Source organism: Limanda limanda, chromosome 3, assembly GCF_963576545.1.
Source record: "Limanda limanda chromosome 3, fLimLim1.1, whole genome shotgun sequence".
Lineage (NCBI taxonomy): Eukaryota > Metazoa > Chordata > Actinopteri > Pleuronectiformes > Pleuronectidae > Limanda > Limanda limanda.
The window spans coordinates 14,443,810-14,468,049 of record NC_083638.1 but is presented as its reverse complement, the minus strand read 5'-3'; the positions used below and the strand labels follow the sequence as shown (position 1 = coordinate 14,468,049).

General features: G+C 41.9%; 1 protein-coding gene across 8 annotated transcripts in view; it reads left to right on the top strand.

Moving 5' to 3' along the window:
* The window catches only part of celf6 (CUGBP Elav-like family member 6), a 125,198-nt gene extending 106,542 nt beyond the window's left edge, over positions 1-18,656 (top strand). Inside the window, exons 6-12 of one of the 8 annotated variants that reach the window (XM_061067954.1) lie at positions 5,882-6,025; positions 6,940-7,084; positions 8,276-8,425; positions 9,236-9,298; positions 9,875-9,955; positions 13,415-13,558; positions 18,529-18,656. In XM_061067954.1, the coding sequence (XP_060923937.1) occupies positions 5,882-6,025; positions 6,940-7,084; positions 8,276-8,425; positions 9,236-9,298; positions 9,875-9,955; positions 13,415-13,558; positions 18,529-18,656 (855 nt within the window). Of the gene's footprint in view, positions 1-5,881; positions 6,026-6,936; positions 7,085-8,275; positions 8,426-9,235; positions 9,299-9,874; positions 9,956-13,414; positions 13,559-18,528 lie in introns of all 8 variants that reach the window. The other 7 variants (XM_061067957.1, XM_061067956.1, XM_061067961.1 and 4 more) reach the window with 7 other exon arrangements.
* Positions 18,657-24,240: the final 5,584 nt, after the last annotated feature.

Sequence of the window (24,240 nt, the reverse complement as noted above, 5' to 3'; positions counted from 1 at the left end):
ACACACTCTTTCTGGCAGACATCCGCACCTTCACACACTTCACTGATGTTCCGCAATAAATATTTACGGATGCTTCCTGGCAGCCAGATAGTGCCCTGGAAGCCAGATGTAATTTACACATCTTTTTGATGCCGCCTCATTTTGCATTACACTGAAGTAGTTAGGAAGAGAAATAAGTGCTGGAGTCAGTTTAACATTGTGTGTGTGTGTGTGTGTGTGCGTGCGTGCGTGCGTGCGTGCGTGCGTGCGTGCGTGCGTGCGTTCGTGCGTGCGTGTGTGTGGTAGATGTGCTCAGTACAGTCCAAACTTTTTTTGGATGTAAACCCAAATGGTAAAAATCTAAGACAAAGTGGGCCATGAGCCAAACAATAATCATGTTAGGCACTGATCATGCACAATTATTGAAAATGATTATAATCAAGACATGTACTTTCCACTTAAAATATCTGTTGACTCATCGATGTATGTTTGCATCCAGAAGATTAACATATTGAGCTCCTTTGCGGTTGTTACTTGTACAGACCAAAACCTGGCACTTGAGGACAAATCTTGCACACGTTTGTGTCTGTCTCTGTGTGTGTGTGTGTTGTTCTGTGCTTGTTTTGCTATAACCCAGGCACAATTGTTTTTGGTTGGATCACTAAGCCACCTGAGGTCTGCTGCAGATGAACTGTCCAAGCAACATATGGAGCCCCAAACAGACCTGGGGTGGATCACTAGCCATCCAAAAGTTCATTAATAATCTATATTATCCATATCGCTCTCCCTCTATCCCTGCACCTGTTGTCCTCCTCTGCCCATATCAAACTTCCCCTCAGATTAATAGGCAAGGTGGTCATTAGTATCCAACTAAAGCTTTGGTACCGATGGGGGATGCAGTTAATTTGGATAATATCACTGCCACATGTCGTCAACAACAGACTAACAGGAGGCAGGATTCAGCGAGTGGGCTGTCTCGCTCACTGCCTGCTGCCAGCTGTGAGGTCTCGATGAACCTTGAACAAAGAGTTGTCTCTCACTCCCTCTCTGTCTCTCTCTCCCTCTTAATGCTCTCTCTACAGCATCTGTGTTACCTGGCACACACACGGCGTGCCATAAATAACACCTCCACCAAAATACACTGGCCCAAATTGAAAGGCTTTAACAAAGCTTAAGGACATGGGATGCCACCAAAGGGCATGCGCTGATAGATTGGGTCATAGCCTTAATTGATGTGTATTGCAAACTGCAGGTGCTTTACTCTTGCGTTGTTTAGCTGCTGCATTACAGTATAAGGCTGCAAAGACACCTTAGGCAAAGCCTCAAATGGCAAAGCTGAGGGCAGGCTAGACAGCACCCAGCAAATTGCAGACATTGTCATGTTCGGTGTCACAGTGTGGCTGACAGGACCTGTGGAGTTTGCCGGTGTTGGCAGCAACAAGAGCATGCATGTGTGTGATATGATAGTTCTGGATTAATGAGAGATAAGACCCAAGCCAGAGTCTGATGTCTTTGTAATACACAAGTCATCAAAGCCACATGAAACTTTTGTTGAACCTCGGCAGGCCTGTAGCTGACATGCTACATGGAGTTTTGTTTTTTGGCGCTCCTCACATGACAGCAAAGACTGGTATTTATGGACAAAATGTAGCAGTAGCAGAGTCAAAATACCTTTATGAATATCAGGGATCGTTTCTCTGTCTCTTATGACCTGTCACAATTCCTCTCCCTGGGCATTAACCCTAGAGGAGTGTCCCCCTACAAATGGAGCCACAAGGGAGAGGGCTAGAAAATCTTCCCTTACGAATTAGGACACCACTCGCTACATCTTCAGCAGCCAAACAACATTATTACAGTGACAAACAATATTAACTAATGTTACTTTATCAACACCCGTAATCAACCAACATTATAATAGTGCCACATCTGACAACTGCAGGACAGACCTATTGAGCAATACGCAGTCAGTCAGGGTGTTTATCTGCTATTTCTTTGTAACATGAATCCTGTCCATAGAAACTTCTGCTCCACAATGAAAACATGAGCCCTCAAGAGTGTTTACATGCTGGTTTTGGCAACGTGAATAGTGATTTTCCTTAAACGCTTGTCACAGCGATTCAATAACGTTTTCATTGCTACTGGATGAAAATAAGATATTGCACTGGATTTAAACATTGTCATTGGTATTTTATAAGATTTCATTCATGAGCGATTTACCCGCAGCGGTCACCATTCTTTAAAAAAAAGGGAATTTCCGTCTACCCCTACATCACATAGAGAAATGTAACAACACTACCCGGCCACGCACAAAGAGAGGAGTAGTAGGGCCAAGTGGTAAGGCTAAGAGGTGAATTAGGACAGGGCATTAATGTGATGCAGCTGTAAATGGAAAGCAAGGCCAGACTGATACAGCATCAGCCACTGCTAATGACAGACAGTCCTCACATGAGGCTAGCAAAGATGTAACAAGGTCCACAGAGTTCAATACCAGGCAAGAAGGAAGTTCAACCAATTACCAAACAAACTTGTCAGGGTGTCTCCTTTCATTTCCAACAGACTCTCGATTAGCACTTTTAGTCTTTGAGTGTGTAGAAAGCTGCAGGTTTCTTTTAAATGTAGCCGTTATATGTCGGCTGAATGAGGAGAAACGACAGTTCTTACCACATTATTGGCTGATCTTTAATATGCTTTACAAAATTAGTTTCCCTTCAGTGAGTGGGTTGTGATATTGTATTTTTCTCTAAGCCTCTATAAAGAATGAAAGACTTGTGTCTGTTTACCTGTGAGTTGAAACTTAACACCAGCCTGTGTATCACAGTGGTGCAGAGAAAAAAGAATAATGCTGGTTTACTGGTGTAGTTTACTTCTAATCCCTCAATTACCATTGTGTATTTTTCTATCTACACATTCTGTGGCCTATACAAAATCCAATAGGAGAGATTTTCACAAGTCAAGTGTGTTGTTGAAGAAATTTGATTACTTTTTGAACCCATGACAAATTCCTTAGTTGTAACTGTCAAAAGTGAAGGCTCCCTGTTGGCCCTTATCAAATTCAGCAAATTCATTTTCTCTACAGGTATAGGAGTCATGCCGGTGGAGGTTATTATTCTGTTTGTTTGTCAGCTTGTGATTTTCTGCTATGGGTGAGGAGTGGCTGTTTTGCATCCAGTGCCTGTTGCCCGCTGCCACCTGTTCCTTCGTTACCTGGCCACATATTACTCTTTCTTTGTGTGGATAGAAACCCTTGATCCATGAGAGGGTCGCACTCCGAAATCTGCTTTTTCTGATTCTGGCTTGTATCAAGTCAGGATACATATGCTTCAGATGTAGGGATATGAAAGTCTCCTATTCAGGAGTGAGGATAACATTTTTGGGGGGGATATTTGGCTTCAATATTATGAAAGTCAGAAATACTCAACTCTGACATGAGTGGCAGTGTTGACAACACCTACAGAGCTTCAGTGTACTGCTTCAGTGCTGCTGCCAAGACTTCTCAGTGTAGACCCAGCAGACTCTGCTCCCGTGCTGTCGTCGGCAGCAGAGCACTCTGCGTGGAGGATCCAGTCCAGACTCGCCTCACAGTCTGGCCTCGTCTGGCTCGAGTCACGGTGCAGTGAGTACAGGCAGCCGCGGGCTTTCACAGTCCTGGTGCTCACGATGCATTCTTCATGAGGCATTAAATGAATATAAGAATACACGGATACACAAAGCAGAAAATGAATGTGATCTAAATGCCAGGCCCCCGTGCTGTGTGCAGGCTTGAGCAACAACACTGGAGGAGGATGTTTGCTCAGTGCCAGCCTCATTAAATCCAGCAGCCCCGTCCCGTCAACTGGCCCACCACGTTGAAAAAAAGACGTGAAAAAGGTCAGGAGGTGGGATGGAATGAAAAAGGGAGGGAAACTGTGCCGCTAACGCCACCACGCTAGTGTATTGATTTAACTAATTGAAATGGCTCCAAGGGAGAAACACCAGATGGGTCTCCTCTGGCCTGAGGTGGGGTGCTGGCTGGCTCTGATAGGATCCCATCTGAGACGCACTGTCCCTGGGGTGCATGCTGATGCCTTCCTTCATTCCCTAGCCTCTCTTGCACGGTTATCTGCAGCAAACACATTCTCCTGGTTGTGTTAATAAAATATTTCCGAGCACATTTTCACATGGGTTAATCAAATAGCTTGCAAAAGAGACCCAACTCTGACCAAGAACTTATGTATTTTTTACATTCAGTACATGCACATTAGGTTTTCGTACATAAAAAAATTCACTCGAACAGGCGAAAAATATAAATAATATATAAATAAGAGCTTCAGATGAGTGATTTTACACAAGTGTAAAAGAAAAGAACAATAAATGTCTAAAGGTGTAGGCGGGATAAATATAAGACTAAGCAAACTATGTTTTCTGGAAGGATTGCTGCAGCATCCATGACGTACAAAACCCCAAAGCTCGAGACCACCCTGGCAAACTGCCCTCTCAATGGCACTATCGCTCCACTTTTCCTGTTTAAAATTTCATGAAGGGTTTACAGAAAAAGGACACACTTTTTTGCATGAATTAAAATGAAGTAAGGCTGAACTACAGACAGAGGCTGTGTGTTTGTTCTGCATTATTCAACTTCACAGGGCACAAGTTTGTTTGTTTCTATGATTTTCTGTTTGCATACTGTAGTTCTGCTTAAGTAATGTGCCGTCTGTGGGCAGCATTTTGCTTGGACCTGTGGAGGCATTCGGTGTAGCTTTGCTGATTTAAATTTCTTGTACACTGAAGGAAAATAGACAGGAAGCAGGTGTACATATAGAAACAGCCGTATGCAGCATCAATCACACAGGTCAGTTTCCCTGTCACTACGTGCCCTACAGTTCACCAGTGTTTCCTTTTTCTACACCCAAAGAAAATATGGAAATATCAATCAAAGCCTGAAGTTGTACTGACCCTGTCAGGATGAGAGATTATTTAGAGATGGATCCAAGTTGTGATTATGGAGTCTTTCTCTCCTCGTGTCTTTGCTTTTATGATCTTACTAATCATATCCTGACTGCCCCCTGGGTGCCTGTGTCCTTCTGTCCTGGTGGTGCTCTGTGCGCTTTCCTAGTACACTGTTTGTAATTAAATAGGAGCCTGGTCCTCTTGACAGTGTCTGTAGCTGCTTTCTCTGCCTGGCAGCCTTGTCATCCTCCATATCTCTTTCTCTGTCTCTCACTCACACTCAGACACTCTCCCTCCCCCTTTCCTTGCCTGGATGTCACATGAGGAAGTGACTCTGGTCTCTGTCTCTCAAATGATTTAATTGGATGCAAACTCAGGAGCACGGACATCAATATGGAACTATATCTGCCATAAGGCAGAGCCATTAGTCAATACTTTGCCCTCCACATGCCGAAGGCTTTTGTCAGAGCTAATTACCGAGGATTGTATTCAGTGGAGCTTCACCAGTAGGGGACTGGGACTCCTGTGGGATCTGGTTAGGATCACAGTTCACTCCCAGTGTTTACACTAGAGTTGGAAAGTTCACAAAAGCAAATATCACTCACAATTATCTTCGATTTAGCACTGACAGATAAGTGACTGGAGTAACGTGCATATTCAGTTCCAGTGGCTTACATAGTTTAGAAATACAGGCCTGGGCGGTGGAGGCTGAAGTGTTATGTACACTGGAAATCAGTTATATAGTTAGAGAAATTATAGTTAAAGAAATAAATCCTTGGGGCTGTTTCTCCTTTGCAATCATGCAAAGAATCCACAGTAATGCTTTTGATGTTCCACATATTTTTTACTATGTAGCCATCATTTAGTTGTTGAGTCATATGCACTAGGTTTGTTTAGGTTTAGGTTCCTTAAAGAGTTTTTGAAGATTGTAAATTGTACAATTTTACTAACCTTGTAAAAATACGTGTCCCACCAGGGTGCCTCGTCCAGTCTGGTGGTCAAGTTTGCAGACACCGATAAGGAAAGGACCCTGCGTAGGATGCACCAGATGGCGGGCCAGCTCGGCATCTTCAGTCCCATGACCATCCAGTTTGGGGCCTATGGCGCCTACTCTCATGCTGTAAGTCTCAGCCCGGCGGGGGAGGAGACGGTGAGCTTTTAAAAAAGAATAACACAAAATGTTGTGATTTGCGGTTTGAACTCACAATCTTTCCCACCAGGCATGTGACGCTCCCAGAGAACAACGCTTTAAGTGATTCACACCATTACATGGCTGTTCAGTCCAGATTTTCACAGGCTTTAACTGAAAATGCTGCACTTCTTTTTGTATCGTCTCTTTTCTTTTATCCCTTAATTTGTCCAGGGAAGCTGCTTATCATGTATGCTCAGCGCTACACTGTTTTACTTTCACACAGTTGCAAGCATCCACTTCACACTCATTTTCCATTCTCACATTTCCTGACTTGGTCTTTGAATTTAAACTGCCAACCCGAACTTGCCTCTTTAACATTTCATTGCTTACATAACTTACACGTGTGATTTTACACTCAAAAAGAGGTGCGTGTCATTATCAGGAACCCACACCCCTCGTCTCTCCCACACCCCCTCTTCATATTCACACATGAGTCTGTGAGATTTTGCACTCATACAGTAGCTAACAGCTCACCCTGACAGGTGAGAATCTCCCGCTCACTCAAAATCTCTCCACTAACACCGCGGCTTCCCTTTTCTCTTACACACTCCTACATACATTGCATATAGATATACAGTTCCAGCTCGCTAAAGTTATCCCAGCTTTTATAGTGTGTCAGTATAATGAGCACAGGACCAAAGCGGTGTTAGTGTTGCCGGGAAGCAGCGCTGCAGGGTAACACAGACCACTCTGTTCAAGTACAAGGCATGGGCCAAGCAAACAGAGATGTGAGAGTAAACATGTTCTGGTCCTGCGGCTATTTCACCCTCCTTTCCTTTTCTGTCCACCCCTCCATCCCTTCACTCGCCTCTCCTCCCCACTGCTCTTTAATCCTACAGCAGATGATGCAACAGCAAGCAGCCCTGATGGCAGCTACACAAGGGTCCTACCTGAACCCCATGGCAGCCATTGCTGCTGCGCAAATGCAGCAAATGGCAGCTTTCAATGTCAACGGCCTGGTGGCCACTCCCATGACACCGTCCTCAGGTACACACATACACACGTACACTAACTGGCATGCAGGACTCCTCTCTCCATTTCTCATCGCTACCTGGAGACATTTTCATCATTAGCAAGAATTATAGAAGCAGTACAAATGTATTCATTCAAGGCCTTTCTACTTTTGCCCTTGTTACATTTTTTAAGATGTATGCTCGCTATTCTGGACTGAAGCAGACATTGCCAGTGTTGAATTAAAGGAAGTGTGGCCATGTATTGAGTGAAGCATGATGGGAGAAGATGTACAGCATTCCTTGACACTCATTGGCATCCACATTATAGTCTTTCCCTCTTTTCCTGTGTCTCATTATCTCCCCCGCTCTCTCTCCCTCTCTGTCCGTCGCTCTCTATCCCTGTGTCTCTGTGACAGTGTGTGTTTTCTGGGAACGCAGCCAATCCGATGACTTTGGATGCAGAGTCCTTGGCTTATACAATATAAGAGCAAAGATTTGTGGGAGATAATCCTGGACCCCAGTCTGAACTATCTTTTTGGTCCTTGTCATGAGGAGCTTTGAAGGCTCGACACTAAGTAGCCCGGCTGCCTGGAGGCAGGGTCATTGCAAATGTATTAAATAAAAGAGGCTTGATGCTGTACCTGGCATTTGTAATCCACAAGGCCTACATACACTAGGTAATGCCCATCAAACATAATCCTACAAGACCTAAATGCCCTTCACCTGGATTAGAAAAATAATAAAAATCCATCAGCACAAAGGGGCAATGACAAGGTGACGTAGTTGGAATATCTACACAAGGTGGAACGGTGGTTAGAAGAAGAGGCTCAAGCTTCTGAATTTAATACACCTTTATATCTTCAAAAGTGCAGTGACAAACGGAGAGAGCCAAAAATATATCGTAAACAGGCGTATAATAATGAGAATATATCCAGAAAGTCTGAGTGCAACCTTTTTACCCAGTTCCACCCTTCATCCACACCTACATTGGTTTGCTACCTTGACTGATTTAAGCAACTGTACTTTTAGTTCCAGTTGAATTGGTACCAATTTGTACCAAACAACACCTATGGTGGGTCAAAAGATAGGCATTGGTGCTCATAAGGACCCATTACGTGCCTGTTGTACAGTACTACATTTGTCAGGAAATGTTCTGTATTAAAAATATACCTCTCTTGTACCGTGCACCTTGCAGTTTCCATAACGACTCTGTCACTATTTGCAGGCACCAGCACACCCCCAGGCATCTCTGCCACAGCCGTGTCAAGCATAGCCAACCCGATGGGGGTCAACGGATTCGGTGCCCTCCAGCCTCAGAGCAACGGGCAGCCCACCTCTGAGACCATCTACACCAATGGTATTCATCCTTACCCAGGTGAGCAAATCAAGGCTTTACATAAAAAGAACATGAGATGTATTTGTACCATCCACTGTCATGAGACAGTTGCTCTAACCCCGACACTCTATCGTACGCTTAGCTGCTTGTACCAAAGGCGATCTATGAATGTTTGATGATTCGAGTATTGCACCTGATCTGAAAAGGAACGTACCTAATTGCAACAATGCAAGTTCAACTTGTAAGTCATGACAAACTAAATCATATAAGAGACCTTTTTACTTTGCACTCGCACAATATCTTTTTCTGATTTGAACTGAAGTCGTTAAGGCTTGAGGGTCAATCAGTGGCGTCTTTGGCAGATTTCTGAGCAGCCAGCTCCAGTATCATGATAAATCCATCAGTTCATCCATCAGTCCATTACGGCTAATTTGATGTGTCTCACCCGTCCTCGGCTTCTTAATGCTGTCTGGGACTGATTCCTGAAGAAATGACAGACGTGCATTCCTCATTCTGCATTATGCACAGGCAGCTGCAATTGTAATGAACTACAAAGTGGTTTGTTTGGCATGTTGTTAATATTTGATGCAAACATCTGGGGCAAACAAGCATTTTGAAGAACTGAGAGATGTGACAAGCCATGTTTCTCTCCTGCTCTCTGTGTGATCTCACGCCCTGATGATTCTCTGCAGATAAGCCAAATTCTGCCTCGCTCTCTAACTTTCTCTCGATATTTTTCTTTACCTCTGTGTCTGTCTTGAACATTCCCTGCCCTGTCATTGTCTTTTTGTGCTTTCATTTTCCTCTTTGTCACCCCACTTCTTTCTGCCTCTCTTCCGGTCTCTGCAGCACAGAGTCCAACTGTGACCGACCCTCTCCAACAGGCTTATGCCGGTGTCCAGCACTACGCAGGTGATCTGTCTCTCCTACCTCCTCTACTTTCTCTCTCCCTCCATCTGTCTCTTCTCCTCTACCCTCTCCCGCTCTGTTTGTCACATCAGTAGACACTATGACAGGTAGAGATAGCCAGACGACTAGCCAATTTCCTTCCGGATTAGGCTACTTTACATTAGAATTTTAAAAGGATTTTCAGTTGACTTGATTATACACCCACACAAAAAGTCTTAATTCCAAAAGTACATCACAAGGGAAAGAACCCGCCGTAGCCTCCTACATGAGAGATGACATACACCTCTCACACCACGGCAAAGTGTCTGATATCTGCTGATATTAACATGGTGTTAAGTCTGCCTGTCTTTCTTTGTATGTCTGCTCAGTAGAACTGCACTCACACTTCCATTTCCCTGTACTCTTTGTGTAGTGATCCAGCAGACAAATGAGTCCGGGCTCTAAGTCATAATGCAATTTATTTATACAGTGTCTAGAGGAGGCCAATGAACACTATGGAATAATGATTTGAAGTTTTGTTGTGTTAAATATGAAAATGGCGATATGAAAAATTCCATTCTGGTTCTCCCTTTGTAACAGCAGCCTACCCTGCCGCCTATGCGCCAATCAGCCAAGCGTTCCCTCAGCAACCAACCATCATTCCCCAGCAACAGAGGGAAGGTAAGAGCGAGCGCGCCCACCCAAGATAAAAGGTGATAATTGCCATGTTCCATTCTAATGTAGCTGCGCTGCTTTGAATTAGCGAGGGAGGGGAAAAAGCTGGCTAGGGAAAATGTGAGAAAAAGGTTTCCCATTTAAAGAGAAGAACATTAGCAGTGAGATGGAAAGTTACTCTGTCATTATTCAAAAACTGCACTAATTCTAACTCGCAACGTTGGACTGCTTAATCAGTCCATTACAATGTGTTTAAGTGGTTATAAATATTCATCAGATTAATTAGTTGCATGCATAATCATTTATTACCATTCCTGGTCTAGTGCTCCTTCTTATGCCACAGCATCAGATGTAATAAAGCATAGGATATACTGTGATGGTAAATCACTCTTTTTGACGCCATTTGTCGGTCTCAATTATTCATCTATATGATTGTACCAGACAGCTTAGAGTTGCATGAATATTCGATATAGGAGCGCTGAAGTTCAGTGTTTCCAACCGGGCCTGGAGAAAAAGTTGTGAGTATAGTCTTGCTACATTAAAGCTGCATTCAGACATGGATTCAAATCCAGATAATCTCCTTACATTATCCAGAGGGGCTGTATGTGAGAACACAAATGGCCAAGTCAGAGGTTCCAGACTTTCTCTGGAGTTTTCTTGCCAGTCTCCAGTAAAAACTGAATGTCCGAATAAGACCATTCAAGAATACAGCAGGAGATCCTCCGGAGGATTCACCACGAGTAAGTGGGCACAAGACTCAAAACCGAAAAAACTAAAAAGAATACCAATATTTTTGGATGAAAAAGAGGTGTCCTACACATACAGGCGCCGACTCTCACTGCTCACTTGGAACATTTTAATTGTTCACTGTTAAATGATAGAAGTCGTGGTCATGCAAACACACAGAGTCAAAGACTCTCCCTCCCTCTCTTTTAAGCACACACGCACACGCACACACACAGCTATTCTTGGTTGGGCCTGTGGCCTGTCTGAGTTCTGGCCTCTTCTGAGTTTTGGCAGCCCTCCCAGTCTGTCTCAGTCCACTGCCACACTGTGCAGCTCTTCCATTTAACAAGAGACACCTACACCTGAATACACAGGCACAGTCAAGCCTCAGCTTCAGCCTCCCTCTGAAAGCTGACAATTTCCACAATGTATTCTATCAGCCTGTTTCTGTGTGTTCATCAACAAAGAAAATCCTCCCACATCATAAAGAATAATTTTAACAAGACAAATCTTGACTGTACTCTCTGACAATATGTGTCCTTTTCATTTCAACTGAGCATCGGAGGCAGCACAGTAGCATTTCAGTGTGATACAGCGATAAATATCAATACCGTGTACATTATGGCCAAAGTAATGTAGTACTGTCAAGTGCTTGTGGATAAACTGCATATGCCTTAACTTCTAATCAATACAGTAAATTAATTACCTGTTAAAATGTAAAAGGTCTATGCATGGAGAGTGTAAAGGTGGGTGCAATGCATCACCATATACTTAACTATGATATGCATTCGCTATATTAGGCCTTTACATATCACAACAGAAAGAAAAAAAGTATATTAGTATATGCTAGAGACAATATATTCCTGCGCATTTATAGAAGTGAAAATGGCTCCAAAGCTGACAGCGATTACTCAAAATGACATGGAAACAAATCTCGACCATCAATCACCATCAAATGTCAGTGGTTGCTTGAAGGATGAGCAAAAGTGTGAAAAAAGAACACTCAGCTGTAGTTTTAAGCTTTATTGATGTCATTCTTAATTTTAAAGTTCAAAACACTCTTTTTGTCTCAGTGTTGAATTAAACTGTCACAACAATATGTTATATGACATTATCGATGTATGGGAAAAATAGCAAGTTAGCGTTGCACTCAGATTCACAGTGGATAGTATATCGTATAAACTTCTTTGTCAAAATCTGGTAACTGCTTAACCCAAATGCAACCCGAACCTAATTCAGGTAAGTTATGGTAGTTGTACAGACGTCGGGTAAGCTCACTTGTTTCTAACTGCATGGCTACAGATTTTTAGCAGTAATAGTCATCACAGCCGCTGCTGATGTTACCTCATGTTACATCATTTCAGGTAATTTATCAGACTTTGCACAGCTGCCTCTGGAGCCCTACACGGCTGAGTATAAGTAGCACTGCCTGTGACCTGTAAACAGACATTTATTTGTAATATTGCCTCTGCTTTAAAATAGAAACATGTATACATATTGCATACGTGAATCACAACATAATTTATTCTCACCCTAAGCTGTGTGAACAAGCCATACAACCAGTTTGTCTGTATAATGAATGCATCCAGATCAAATTGTCAACATGTACATTCTGCACTTTGAATTTTTGCACTTTACTACAGTGGATGTAACTTTAGATACACAATTTCAACACAATGGAAATATACAGATATCTCAATGGAATTTAACAGATACATCTCTCTGTAAAAGGATTTTAGGACAAAGCGAAGATTCATCCTTAAATAAATAGAATAAATGATATATATATCACCATATATATATATGTATCACCACTGTCTCAACCTGTGTGTGCATGTGCATCCTCTGTCTCTCCGAGGCATAGCAGCACTACAGACAGCCACCACAGCAGCCGTCTTATCAGCCTTCTCACCAGCTCCGGTCTCATCTCGTCACGCGATCACCCTGAGCAATGAGACAGGAGAGAACGCTAGCCGGGCTGCCAGCTGCATGCACACTGTCCGCGAGTCCATCACGTCTCTCTCCTTCTCTTTTTCTCTCTGTCTGTCCATGGTTCCATTTCTGTCTCCGTCTCCCTCCAGTTCATTCCTGCCTTTCTCCAGATTGGGCTCTACAATATGTGGCAGCTGGGTGGATGAGTGTGGAGGGACGGAGAGATATTGGAAGACAGTCCTACTGTCACACAGTAATTGGGGCAAACACTTGGCTTATGTCTTAATGCGTGCTCTGCCTCTTCCTTCTCGTCTCTGTCTTTCTCTGTATGTTTTTCTCTATCTCAGTATAACCGTCTCAAAGTTTCTCTTTCAATCTGTGGTTCTTTATTTTTATTACAGTTTTTCTCTCTAATCTCTCCTGTCTCTGTTTTCTCCATGGCTGTTTACATGTGCACACAGCGATTGCAGCCAGTTTTCTGAGAAAATAGTCAAATCTAACTGTATAATTAGATTTAGGTGCCACCTATCTATCCAGTTGTTGTGTGAAATGAGGTTCTCTGAGATTTTAATGGAAACCATGAAAAGAGCTGACCGAACAGCCTGTGTGAATACTGTATGTACTATCAAGTCAAATTTAATATCTATAAAAGCTAATATTTGTGCCATATGGCTCCAATGTTCCTTTGATTGTCTTGATTGCTTTATTGAGTAATGCTTAAGTAAATTATTTCCAGCACTGTTGTTATGATCAGCCTTGCTCGCTCATAGGCATCTCGTGTTTATGTTGACTTTCTCTCATCGCCAGGGCCAGAAGGTTGCAACCTGTTCATTTATCACCTGCCCCAGGAGTTCGGAGATGCGGAGCTCATGCAAATGTTCCTGCCTTTCGGCAACGTCATCTCCGCCAAAGTCTTTGTGGACCGAGCGACCAATCAGAGCAAATGTTTCGGTGAGTCGAAAATTGACGTTGAAGAAGAGTAAAAGGAGTAAAGAAAGAAAATTAAGACATTGTTTAAATGAAAAAAGTCACACGGGGGCTGTGTTTGGCAATCATCTCATGCCTCTTGTTGCTTTCCTGCAATTAGTGTTTGCTTTTGCTTTTATTCCCAGTGTCTATCCTAATCAAGTTGCAATTAACATTTTAAAGGTGCCGTTACATGCCACTGAGCAGGGGGGGTGAGGAGGGACATGGAAGAGATGCACACACACTCCCTGGCTTTATCACACAGGCATATCTAACAAGATGGTGGGGCTGGGGCGGCGGGGGAAGCGGGCAGCGAGGTGTTGGGGGGGTGGATGCTCTGCAATGAATGAGGCCCTCGTCTGGCTACTGACCCCAGATCCTTTCACAATTGCCACTTGCTCCACACATCTGTTCATCACCCTCTCCATCACACCACTCCTAATACAATCAGTATCCATCTCCCCCTTTCCAGCCGCCTTTATACCCAAGAGGATAGCATTTTCCCAGACACCCCCCCACCAACAATCCTCCAGTTGGGCAACCCCGCAGCATCCCATCTCCCCCTCCTCCTCTCTCGCCTCCCACACAGCAAACCAGTTTATCAGGGTGGAGGCGGTGCAGGTGGAATCCATGAGCTTAAAGAGATAATAATAGACTGGTGTGGGCCTTGCTGTTGATTCAGTTGGACAGCAGCACCCAGGAGACAGCCACTGAGAGAGAGAGAGAGAGACAGAGAGTCCCATGCAGCATTGGCTTTCTTTCACTTTCTCTTCAACATGCCATGTCTATGAGGCTTTCTCCTCCCTTGTCTCTCTTTCTCTCTCTCTCTCTGTCTATATCTGTCCCTCTCAGGACAGTCTCTCACTTTCTCTCCCTCTGTCGGCTCCTTTATAAACATATGCCTCTTGCTATCACTATCCGTCAGTCACCAAGGGGGAAGGACAAAGGGGCGGCGACCTCATCAGTCTCACCGGCTTATTTTCCATGGCTTGTAATTAAGATCTTGGCTGAAAAACATCAAATTAACCCACGAATCTTTTATGTGTGTGTGTTTTTTTTAATAATTTCTCCCTCCTTTTTTATAGCAGATGCCCCAGGGCTCCTTTGTAAGACATTAACAAATTAGTAAGATGACGCTGCGCATTAAGGGGGAAAAGTTATTAAGCCTCTAAGAACTTAGATCATGTCATCTTAAAACTGTGTGAGTTTAGACCTGACGGAACCATGACATCAGGTCTAAACTCACTGGGTGTGGGTGTAGTAAACATGTATGTATATAAACTTGATGTACTGTACATAATATAAAGGGGTTGAACAAAAAAGGATGGATAGGCTGATAAACTATCTATTGTAGAAATGTATAAAACCTGGCCTTGCTCACGCTGGTGTTAAGTAAATACTTAGTTATCATTACTTTCAGTGCTTTACATGGTAAAACTAACACAAAGTCCTTACTGTCAACTGAGATAGTTTCTAAAGCACTGGTATGTGTATTCCAAGATAACAAAAAATTAATTAAATGTTACTTATCTATTAAATAAAAAACAACCAAGATTATAACTTTTCTACTGTCTATTAAAATTAACACAAAATCTTATTTTTATTAAATTTATAATTTATTACATTATTTTGTTTTCTTCTGATTAAAAAAAATAAGCCTAAGTCCAACATGTAAATACTGCCATTAACACTAATCAAAGGTTTGTAGCTCTAAAAGTTAACTAAATACAATAGCTTACAGTATGGTAAATATTCAGCTAGAATTTATCATTTTAAATTAAATACTGTTTTGCAATTTGCTAACCACATTACAATAATTCTTTTGAGTTTTCACAGAGACAGTTGTGCATGTGCGGCCTGATACCTCTACAGCACAGGTAGATTTGGGGATTTTGAGTTAATCAGACGTCCCATTTCGAATGAGTGAGTGAGTGTTTACAGAAAAGCTTAGAAATTCCACTATGATGAAAAGGTCACTGGAGCAGCACTTGACGCGTATTCCTAAAGTATGTGTATCTGGACTACGATTTGGAGTATTCTCTGCAGGGAGGCATCAGTGTCAGTTCAGACAGATGTCTGTTTAGTTTAGGTTTTTCTCTAAGGTGATAAAATTGATACGAATATGTGTAAGAGTGTGGTATTAAATAGTGCAGGTGAGATGAAGAATGATCTAGGGATTGCTGAAATATTTAACCCAAACCAATTTATCATAAATTAAGATGACAAGTGACACAGAAACCTGCTTTAAACCTATGTAGGACAAGGGTGATGCAACTCTGTGTTCATCTTTAGCATTAAATCCTGCACACACATTAACAGGCTGTGGTATTAGCCTGTGCTGTGCTTTATTGACTCATTGAAATGTAAAGTTCACATTATCCAGCATTCACAGTTTAAGAGCTATATGTGTGAATTTAATCCTGGACTCTATGGGAACAACATTAGTCTTAATCCTCAGTGTTTAGTCACTCAATATTGACTTTTAAAAGTGATCAAAGCTCACCTTGTTAAAAGGAATTAGTTGGATTTAGCTCGAAATGGATTTCAAAAGGTCTGTCGAGAACAGAAAGACACACACCTAAAATAGAAAAAACCTCTGCTTTTTAGATACGGTGAAAAAAAACACACACAAAGTGATGCAATTTACCTGAAGGGCTTCTGAAAGCAGGATTTACCTTTTGTTGTGCTGTTCTTTTTTTCCATAGGTGTTTTTCTTTTCCTTTTTTCTTTTCTGACTTTTAAGTCGGGGAGAGTTGCCTGTTAAGGTTTGTCTCAGCAGCACATTTCATACATTTATTAAGATTCACCATCCTCGGAATGAATTTAATACTTTTTAAGTCTAAGACCCACAGAGGAAAATACAATTGTATCAACTCTTATATATAAAATAATAGTAAAAGAATAATTAAAATACACATAAAGTAGAATCTTTTCGCCCTGCAGTTATATGGCTCTGCATACCATTTGTGAGGTCGCTGTGACCTTTGACCACTGAAATCTTGTCAGTTGATCTTTGAGTCCGAGTGACAACTGGACAAAATGTGAAGAAATATACCTCAAGGCCTTTGACCACCCAATCCAAATTTGCAAGATTCTAAGATGTCACGTTCACAAGACATAAAAGAATGTGGTTCTGGAGTCACATTGGCCATGACCTTTGACCACCAACATCTAATTAATAAATTACTCAGTTTGACAGAAAGTTTTTACCAAATTTGCAGAAAATCCCTGAAGTTGCTCTTTAGATATCATATTTACCAGAATGGTATGGACTGATGAACTAACAAAAACCTTATGTGTCTGGCCACTATAGCTGACGCAGGCGTGTGTGCATAAAAATATATTCAAACTCTTAACATCTTGCAGCACTACTGTACTTTTGACAGCTCTACTTAATAATTTCTGACTTCTAAGAAGCGTCAATGGATCACATTTACTTGTTTTTTTCCCCAAACCTTACTTTACAGCCACCCTGCATTAAAACAGAAAAAGGTTTTCATAGTGCTAAACATCATTAGTGCATATAATCATTTATTATAGCTCTTTCTCTGCACAGCATTGAGAGACTTATGTAGTGCATCATTCTCTACTTCTCAGCCCTCAACTTGTATTTTCCCAACTGTCACCCAAATAATGTTTTCTACTTTCTATTAAAAATGCATAACATTAGAATGTGTACAGACGTTCTGCTGATATGGATGGCTGCGGTGAGAGCCATACCTCAAACACTATAGTGGCGTTTGGAGCATTGAGTCGTGCAGCTCCTCAAAGTCTGTGCTGCATCAAAGACATGAAATATCAGTCGGTTACTCTCTCTCGAGAAAAACAGCCGAAAGAGGAGACCTGCTCCAAAATCCCATTCTGCTTTTATTGTTATACACACGGATTCCAGTGCTTAAAGTTTGCAGCGCGTTCTCCTGCGTCCTCTCGTCTTCTCCTGTGCTTTGACCCCCAGCTTCCTATCACCGTCTTGGCATGTGGATGTAAATGTGAGGTATGGAGATTCATTAAAGCCAGGGATAGTGCGAGCGTGTGTGCATGTTTGTAAGATTGGGAGATGGGGGGGGGATCACTGCCAACTGACAGGCCCTTCCCTGCTCAGTTTGTTTAAAGGGTTTGTAAAAGAAGCTGCCTTATCTCACCCGCACTGACAAAGCCTGCCCTCTCCCCCCAAATTAAATTGGACCCATGGCGGTGTGATCAAATCAGCTGGCAGGCGGAAAATTTGGGCCGTCAATCACTGAGGTGTCTGATAAGAGCAGGCAAGGAGTCCTGGCGTGGAAAGCTGTGGGCTCATTCCGCCCCGACACCCAGGTGATAACTCAGAGCAGCAGGCACCTCCGTCCTACACACCTTGCTCCTAGCATCTTGTCACGACCCCCGTGCCCTTTACTCAGATACACGCTCAGTCAGACACACGCACATGGAATTACACATTCAGACACACAGACCTGCCACTCTTTCAGCAGCCGGGTAACATTTACAGACTCTGATTTCCTCCACAAATTCACACACAACATGAGACTCCCTTTTCCCTTCTAATCTTTTAACACCTTTTCATGTTTTTTCTTCTTTTTGTTCTCTGTTCAAGTTGGAATTCTAATAGCTCCTCTTTGTTTGATTTTTAATATCTGTGTTATTAGCCATTGTTGTATTTCATGTAATCGTTTTAATTCAGATATTTTCAATTAATCTGCAGAAAAGAGAAAACAAAGACCTTTTGTTGTATCATTGTTGAGAGTTAAAAAGGGTCTTCTTCTTCTTCTTCCCTCTTCTTTCTTAAATTTCTCATTGTTTTGTTTTTTATCCCCATCTCTGTCCTCCATCCTCTTCATGTTTCTTTCTCATCTCTCTACATTCTTCTCCCATTATGTGCTGTTCCTTTTTTTCCATCTTTCCATGCCCCACCTCTCTCTCTCTCTCCCTCTCTTTGCAATTCTGCGTTCTTGTCTCAGGCTTTGTGAGTTTTGATAATCCATCCAGTGCTCAAGCCGCAATCCAGGCCATGAACGGGTTTCAGATAGGCATGAAGAGGCTGAAGGTGCAGCTAAAGCGGCCAAAGGATGCCAACCGACCTTATTGACTCGCCTGCTGTCCATACCCAGGTACAGTAGCAGCCAGTGCCATAACACAGCAGGAATTGTCATGTCATCCAATAAGTGTTAAAAATCTAACTGTCCACTTTATTTACATAGCTACTGGTTTAACAAAGTCGTGTTGCTACAGTAGAAGTGAATGTGAAAGAGCCTCTGACTCGAAGTTCAATTTAACTTCCACAATCGAGGAGTTTTTAAAGTTTGGGTAGAGCAAATACCTCGGCCAAGGCCCAACAGTCCCCTCTTGAAACCACATTTAAATTCACTAGATTTAGATTTGTATTGGTATAGGCACCAAAATGCAAACAATCGTACATGTCAGTCCCCTAAACACACCAGATTTTTTTATCAAGAACCTTGAAATATTCTCTGAAAAATCAACGACAATGCCGATTTGTCACTGGTTTTCATTTCTTCTGGGAAGAAAAATCTAATTTGTACCTGCAGGATACTCCACTGGCGACTGATGACATCATCAATACCCAGCTGTGCATGATTACCCTTCTACCGAGGCTGCCGTCAACAATCGATGCAAGTTGTTGAGCTACAAATACATAAAAAGCAGTTAGCAATCATTTCTCTGCGAATAATAGCTCAGCATTAGAGTTCTGTCAGCTGCTTAGCACAATCCAGGGAACGTATGAGCATGAGCTTATAGGAAAATTCATGGAGGAGATCCACGATAACACAGAGCAGGTTTATAGCATCTAGACTTTTTACAAGAGCAGCGACGAGCCTGACAAGTCAATGCAGGAGGTTTGAAAGAAAATGCTGGGCTCACAGACAAACAGACAAAAAGACGCTTAATGGAAAGCACTTACTCACCTCGTAAACTGCAGCGGCCTGTATAATGATGGAAAACAGCACCAGACCCGGGAAGAACGGTTTGGTGCAGCAACTACTGTCCATGAGAAAAGAAAAGATGATGCTAAGCAGGCCCCCTACTGTGACGCATTCAAAAACTGATCCGTATTGTTGCTTTTATCAATATGGAAAATTAAAGCAAAACGTGATGGTAAACACAAAATATTGGAGCTCTACTCCCACATTATAAAAACCAACAAAGAAATAGGATTGGTGAAAAAGAAAAGATAAACCACATTCCTTGCCCCCCTCCTTTACCCAAAAGTTATAATAAAACAAATATCTGCAACCTAAATATAAATTACAAACACTGAATTAATAACTTTGGCTCCAATACTTAGGTCGTAAGATGCTTCACTCGTCAACTATAACAATCATAGTCCATTTTCATTTGCTTTGTTTGTAAATATTCTCGAATTAGAAAATCGGCAAAGACACATCTTGAACATTTCTTTTCTAATGAGGACATTTGTTTGACATTTGTTCTTGTGTTTCCATGAAAACATCGTAATATCTCTTTCTAAATAACCATAACCTTGTAGCAAACAGCATAGAGTACTTTGTACAATGCAATTAAAATCAAGACATATGACATATGTGTAATAGTTAATTTGTAAGTACACAAACTGACATGGTCATATATTTCAAAATGCCAATACAAAACTGGGAGCAAGTGTTCAAAACTATATAATAGTGTTAATTTAATGCCATGTGTAGGACAACAGTCTCAATTTAATACGGAACATTTCACAATAAAATGTAGTAAAAAACCCTAACCCTAACCTTTTGAAATCAAGCTTAATCATGTATTTATGTAGCTTATTTATTTTCTGCTGTTAACCCTTTTAATGGGACTGATGTTAATGACTCAACAATAAGCTATTACGCAATTTTCTTTAGAGATCGAACAAATGCTTGGTTACCTTTAATTTTGATGAAAAGTATATTCGCTGTCTTCAGTATTCAGCAGAAAGTCAGAGCTATGATGCAAAAATAATAAAAAGATGGTTTACCTAAAGTAGCACCATCCCTCAATAAAGACTAATTTCACAGTGTCAGCCTTGATTGAAAGAATCATCGCCCATCTGTCACAAAGTGCAGCTGCCAGCGCAAAACATAATATAGATGCATGCTCTCTTCGCCCAATTGGCTAGACAACTTTTCATTACAATAACATAAGCCTGGATTATATTTCTCTATAAATAAAAGCATCATAATACCATTTGTTTGTTTTAGAGTTGACTCTTTAAAAGCCACAAGATGGCATTAATGGAAGGTAGTGTGGAGTATAAATGATAGATGCAGCCTTTATCCCCTCGCCTGATAGCTTTTGAATAGAGCCCGGTCCTGCTAATTGAAGAGAAGCTTTCAAAGCAGACACCCAGAGAAGATGCACATCAATTTGGGACAAATGGAAAATATCCTGCAGCAGTCGTGAATGACAGGACAGTCATTGAGATGTACTCAGAATATCTCCGCGTATGCACACATTTCTGAAAATAACAGTCTGTCACTATCAGGAGGTGTGTGTGTGTGTGTGTGTGTGTGTGTGTGTGTGTGTGTGTGTGTGTGTGTGTGTGTGTGTGTGTGTGTGTGTGTGTGTGTGTGTGTGTGTGTGTGTGCGCGTGTGTGTGTGTGTGCGTGCTTGTGTGGGTTTTTTCCATCTTCCTTCGGCCCCAGTCGGGTTCAACCCATCTCTGTTTTTTCCTCTGTTAGTACACATTTCTGTTGTTGAGTTAAAGAAAACCAATAGACCAAAACCAGGAGCAATCTCATGAAAAGAATATGCTACCGGCGAAGCTTCTGAGGCCCGAATCTATATCTCAGCTTTAGGTTTTGTAGATTCTTCGAAATCAGGAGGGAAGAAGGAGTATTTCAAAGACTTGACCACTCAACTTTAAAGATTTTTTTTCTCTTTTCGTTTATTGCCTTGCATTTGTGGCAGACAGTGCTTTGAACCTCCTGGGCAGCTGAGTGAAATACGTAAACTTCAGGTGTAACCTTAATTTTCTTCTTTCTACTACATTGTAAACTTTGATGAAACAGGAATGATGATTGTGTGTGTGTGTGTGTGTGTGTGTGTGTGTGTGTGTGTGTGTGTGTGTGTGTGTGTGTGTGTGTGTGCGTGTGTTCCTCAGGTAAGAAACTTCAACATGTAGATAACTTCAGAGGACCCTTTTCCACTCTAATACTGACAATTTCACTTTGAAGTTGAATTAAAAACACCATCAGACAGCATTCTCCTCTGCTGGTCTCAGGAGCCTTGCTACTCTGAAATTGCGTTCTGTGTCTTAAAGATAAACTTAATGCAAAAAGCTGAAGCACTCACTGTACGGCCACCCTCATAGCAAACAATGCAAGGCAAATCCAATTACTGTAGACAGGACAAGTTTCTGAAATATGCATTTCTGCCTTAAGGGTTATCTTTGTGAATATATATTTAAAAAACATCAATTCAACCTTTTAACCTGCACATTTTGTCAGCCTGAAAATATTTCACCTTCTCACTGAGGCACAGGCCCCTTTTTTCGTGCTGTGTTGAAGATTATTTGTTCTTTTATTTCTGTTTTTTTGTCAATTCGTTTTTTCTTGACGTTTTTTTAAGTAATGACCATAATAACCTCATTTGATTTGTCAGGCAGAATAAGTGAGCGTGTGGAACAAATATGCAGAGGGGTGCTTTGAATTCTGAACCTGAGGAAAGGAGAAAATATCCCACTGTTTCTTTCCTTCTTTTGCACCCGCACCAACCTGGCAACCTGACACGGCCAATCACAGTGTGACGTGGCCTTTCTCCGCTATAAAGCCACACCCCTCCCCTACACCTGTCATGGGGCCAAGTTCCCACAGCTGTAAGTTGAACCCATGGTGTCATTTTCTTTTGGATGACGTCATGTGGTGGGACTGTGACTGCGTTGCATGACGTGGCGTTGATTGATATCTCTAAACTCTATCTCTTTATACTCTGCCCTCCTTTCATATATATATATATATATTTATATATACTGTATATTGTATATTGGCAGTTTGTGGAGTGCAGTAAACTGATGCCTTTCTTGGCTGGTACCTGTTGTACATAATGTAACTCACGTGCTGCTATAACTGGTTGGTTGATCATAACTGGAAGTGGCCTTTAACCCTTTGTGCTATTGTACCGTGTGCCCTTGTGACGTTTTACTTTTTCCTGTGGGGTCCATGTGTATGGATGTACTGTTTTCTCTATTTCTCTATTTCCTTCACATTCACATCAAGTGTTTTTCCCAAATAAACTATGATTTCATTTTTTACTTTATTAAAGTCAGAAGAATTGTTTCCCGCCGCCCCTTCCAATGTACAGCTGTTTAGTTGAGAGGTGGCCAACATGACCCTATGTTTGTGTAGCCAATTAAATCTCCGCTGTTCACGCAGAGAGCACAGGCAAATGTTGACACTCAACTTCTCCATGGATTCCATCTGCACAGGGAGTACTTTTGCAAGATTGTTTTGTTTGCCTAACATGAGAATCACTTCCCATTTATTTATTTATGAGGGTGCAAACCAATTACACCGTGATAGCAGAGCTGCAGGCAGTGCTGTAGATCCACATGGCTAAAATCCGTCCACCAAACAGTCACACTGACAGTACACATAGGTGTGTATAAGTAGGGTGTAAAAAAAAAAAAAAGAGCAAAGTACCTGGGATGAGTGTTTGCCACTGCCTATCCTTGTCTTTTTTTAGTAGGATTATGTCACCAAGATAAATTAGCTGTTATACTTTTGCCGTTTGCATCCCAGATAATTGTTTTTCTCTCTGTAAAACCCCCCAAAAAAGGAGTCAATGCATTCTGAGGGGAAAAGGTTTGTTTCTCTCCCTCCAGGCCAAAAGCCTGATAAGAGTTAGTTGTTTTCATCTAACTCTTTTTTTCTTCTATTCTTTCTGAAGCCCTGCAGGTGACTCTCCCCTCCCAAACTCTATTCAAGGAACTCAGGGGGGTGTCGAGCGAGGCAAGCCGGGGGGGAGTAGACCTTTCTGGCATCAACCGTGCCTCTTAACTGCCAGGTGTCTTTTATGGAGCCATCTAAGAAGGTGGTGGTGTGGTGGATGGGGCAGGGCACGACGCTGGAACAAAAATCTTGTGGAAAAATAAATTCTTTACTATCTGACAAAGTTGCAGGGTGAAGTAGTTGTGATGTTTACAAAAAAGCTGTTTACTTAGTAGGGGGAAGAAATATCTATTTTAAAGCCACTGTGTGATTCTTTAGCTCTGCAGAAGATGTACAGCCAGCGTCGAGAGTGGCTTTTAAAAGAGGGAATTTGTGATAGCGACTCTTATTGCTTTATGCTGCTAATGACCAGGCTCACTTTGGCACAAATTTGGAGAAAAGTTAGAATCAGCGTGCTCCCCACATCTGAAAGGCAGATCTATTATGAAATGGTCACAAGCTCATTTACAAAGATGGAAAGTAGAACAAAGAGCATCAGGGCGAGTGTTCCTGTAACAAAGTCGGAGCCTTTCATGTTCACTTCCACAGAGTGATTTGCTGTGATTTCACAGCCTTTCTTCACCCACATCACAGCACACAACATATTAGGGATGATGGCTTGTAAACTAGATCTTTTATACCTCAGCGGCACAGACACATTACGTAACAGCGCAGCATGTCAAGTCAGCACAACACAAGGGGAGATAGGTTGGGTTTTTCATTGGAACCTATATTCAGGCCATT